This window comes from Anser cygnoides, chromosome 28, assembly GCF_040182565.1.
Source record: "Anser cygnoides isolate HZ-2024a breed goose chromosome 28, Taihu_goose_T2T_genome, whole genome shotgun sequence".
NCBI classification, from domain to species: domain Eukaryota; kingdom Metazoa; phylum Chordata; class Aves; order Anseriformes; family Anatidae; genus Anser; species Anser cygnoides.
The window spans coordinates 3,206,367-3,209,284 of NC_089900.1; the positions used below are offsets into that span (position 1 = coordinate 3,206,367).

The 2,918-nt window shown below is 52.0% G+C and overlaps 1 protein-coding gene across 1 annotated transcript; it reads left to right on the plus strand.

The window, feature by feature from the left end:
* Positions 1-752: 752 nt before the first annotated feature.
* Positions 753-1,685, plus strand: LOC136787163 (olfactory receptor 14C36-like). Its single transcript, XM_066984295.1, has 2 exons — positions 753-1,333; positions 1,505-1,685. Exons 1-2 carry the CDS (start codon positions 753-755, stop codon positions 1,683-1,685), a joined length of 762 nt encoding a protein of 253 aa, XP_066840396.1.
* Positions 1,686-2,918: the final 1,233 nt, after the last annotated feature.

Here is a 2,918-nt window from a genome sequence, read left to right on the forward strand (position 1 = left end):
GCCATGTCCATGCTGCTGGATGGCTGTCTGTGGGCAGCTGGAGGGAGGCCTCTGCACCCCTGGTTAGGAGGGAAGAGCTGAGATCCTGATCAGCCTTACAGAAACAAGGTGAGGATGCTGTCCAGTTGCACTTGGACTGGGGCTTCTCTGTTCTCAGCTGTCTCCAGTTTCTTCTCAGGGAAACACCTCAGTGGGATGGTCCTGCAGCTCACAGAGGGGTGACACAGGGCTGCTGAGAACAGGTCTGGTGGGAATATCTGCTCTGCTCAGTCTTCAGCAAGGCACAGTCCCTTTGCCTCCTAGCACCCACAGGATTTCATGAGGAGCGCACAGGAAATGTCAGGCAGTTCAACAATCCAACGCCTCTCTTAAGCATTATGGGGCAACTGGGATAAGAAAAGCAAACAAAAAGAAAGCAAACAAAATCCCCGCAGCTCTGCTCTGCTCTGTATTCAGATCTGTTGTTGCAACAACACTGCAAAACTCGTAGACTGAACTTGAGTTTCCCCCATGTTCCTGCTTTCCTCCTGCTGCAAAGCAGGAGGGACTCCTCTGGAGCCCACAGCAGCCCCAGCTCCCAGTGCCACTCTCAGCCAGCACCAGCCACAGCTCAAGAGAGCTGCAGAAAGGTTCTTTGCAAAGAGAGAGGCTCAGGCTGGGGGTGCTCTAAGTCTTGCAATAGGTTTTCTTCTTAGGAATCTGTTCATTCTGCCTTCTCCTCTTCAACAGACAACTGTGTCCAAGCTCATCAAATGCCCAACAGCAGCTCCATCAGCGAGTTCCTCCTCCTGGCATTTGCAAACACGCGGGAGATGCAGCTCCGGCACTTCGGGCTCTTCCTGGGCATCTACCTGGCTGCCCTCCTGGGCAACGGCCTCATCCTCACCGCCGTAGCCTGCGACCACCGCCTCCACACCCCCATGTACTTCTTCCTCCTCAACCTCGCCCTCCTCGACCTGGGCTGCATCTCCACCACTCTCCCCAAAGCCATGGCCAATGCCATCAGGAACACCAGGGCCATCTCCTATCAAGGGTGTGCTGCACAGGTCTTTTTCTTTCTCTTCTTCATATCAGCAGAGTATTTCCTTCTCACCATCATGGCCTATGACCGCTACGTTGCCATCTGCAAGCCCCTGCACTATAGGAGCCTCCTGGGCAGCAGAGCTTGTGCCCAGATGGCAGCAGCTGCCTGGAGCAGTGGCTTTCTGTATACTGTCCTGCACACTACCAATACATTTTCCCTGCCCCTCTGCCAAGGCAATGCCGTGGACCAGTTCTTCTGTGAAATCCCCCACATTCTCAAGCTCTCCTGCTCAAAGTCATTCCTCAGGGAGTTTGGGCTTATTGTAGTTAGTGTTTCTTTAGTCTTTCTTTGTTTTGTTTTCATCGTTTTCTCCTATGTGCAGATCTTCAGGGCAGTGCTAAGGATCCCCTCTGAGCAAGGCCGGCACAAAGCCTTTTCCACGTGCCTCCCTCACCTGTTTGTGGTCTCCCTGTTTCTCAGCACTTGCATGTTTTCCTACCTGAAGCCCCCCTCCCTCTCCTCCCCGTCCCTGGATCTGGTGGTGGCACTTGTGTACTCAGTCTTTCCTGCAGCTCTGAACCCCCTCATCTACAGCATGAGGAACCAGGAGCTCAAGGACGCAGTGAGGATACTCTTTGGATACATGCTTCTTCATCAGTAATACTGAAGCCCACAATCCAATCAGAACTCACTGTTTTTCTATAAAATTGTTAGGATAGTCTTTTGTTATTTCTTTTATAATATATTATACTGCATCTTTAGATTTTCATTTAATAATGGTATTTTTATTTTCATATCTCTTAATTATTCTTTTTTTTTTTCACATAAATGTCTCGTGTACCTGTAGAACCATGCTTGCCTTGTAGATAATGACAATTGAGAAGCTGTCAGAACCTGATTGGTCTCAGTATCCCGCTCTTCCCACCTCCTCTGCAGCTTGGAGAGCTGCCCCAGCATGCAGGAGGGGCTCGGAGCCAAGAGTCCAGCTGCCACATGGAGGAGCAGTCCTGCTGGCCCTCGGGGCTGCCCCTCACTGCCCACTGGGCTCTGCCTCTCTGCTGCCTTCAGGTTGGGGCTGCTGCTTCCCTGGAGCCATGGCCATGGCCAGCAGCAGGACCTGGTCTTTTCACTGCTGCTCTATTTTGGCTTCCTCATTGTGCTTCTTGCATTTGGATAATCCGTGAGATCTCATGTACCTTGGTGACAGTCCTGTTGTCCCTACAGTGACATCCCTGTCCCTGCAGGCAGCAGCAGGCACTGTGCAGCCCTGGGTCACAGCTGGCCTCCCTGCTAGCTCCAAAATAACAAAAGGGGCTGCTCAGGGCAAATCCAGAAGCCTGGACACCTCTTCCAAATGTGTTATCAGGAATAGAGCCAAGGGGTTGCTCCCTGCTCTTCTGATTTTTTGGGGTTCTTCATGGAATGAAGGACACGGGCTGAAAGTCCCAGTGTGGTTTGTGAGGAACCAAGGGCTGGGCCAAGAACTCCTTTTGTGGCAGCACATGCCCAAATAGACAACACTGTCCCCTGAAGTGGGGTAGATGGCCAGTGCCAGCCTGAAGAGGAATCTGAAGCTTCCAGCAGATGTCAGGGGATCTGCAGGGACAATGTGCTCAGTGGGCAGTGATTAGAACCTCATAAAATGAGTGACCATCCAAAGAAGGGTCTGGTAAAGGAAAAGGCAAATCTGAGGAGTCCATGGGCTAAAGGAGGGCTCTGCAATGCCAGAAGAGGTGGTGAAGAGCCAGCAGGCAAAGGCCCATAAGACTGCAGATTAATTGAGGATAACCATTTTGAAGTGCTGTGGGCGAGGTCTGGTGCAGCATTCACTTGCCCTTTGTGCCCTTAGAGACACCCCGTGGCCCTGCCAAGCACTGTCCTGTGCTGCTGAGCC

Excerpts from the sequence above, each read along its gene's own strand:
- LOC136787163 (XM_066984295.1), top strand. The coding sequence starts at position 753 with ATGCCCAACAGCAGCTCCATCAGCGAGTTCCTCCTCCTGGCATTTGCA. Across the intron at positions 1,334-1,504 it reads TCAAAGTCATTCCTCAGGGA|CACTTGCATGTTTTCCTACC; the intron begins GTTTGGGCTTAT and ends CCTGTTTCTCAG.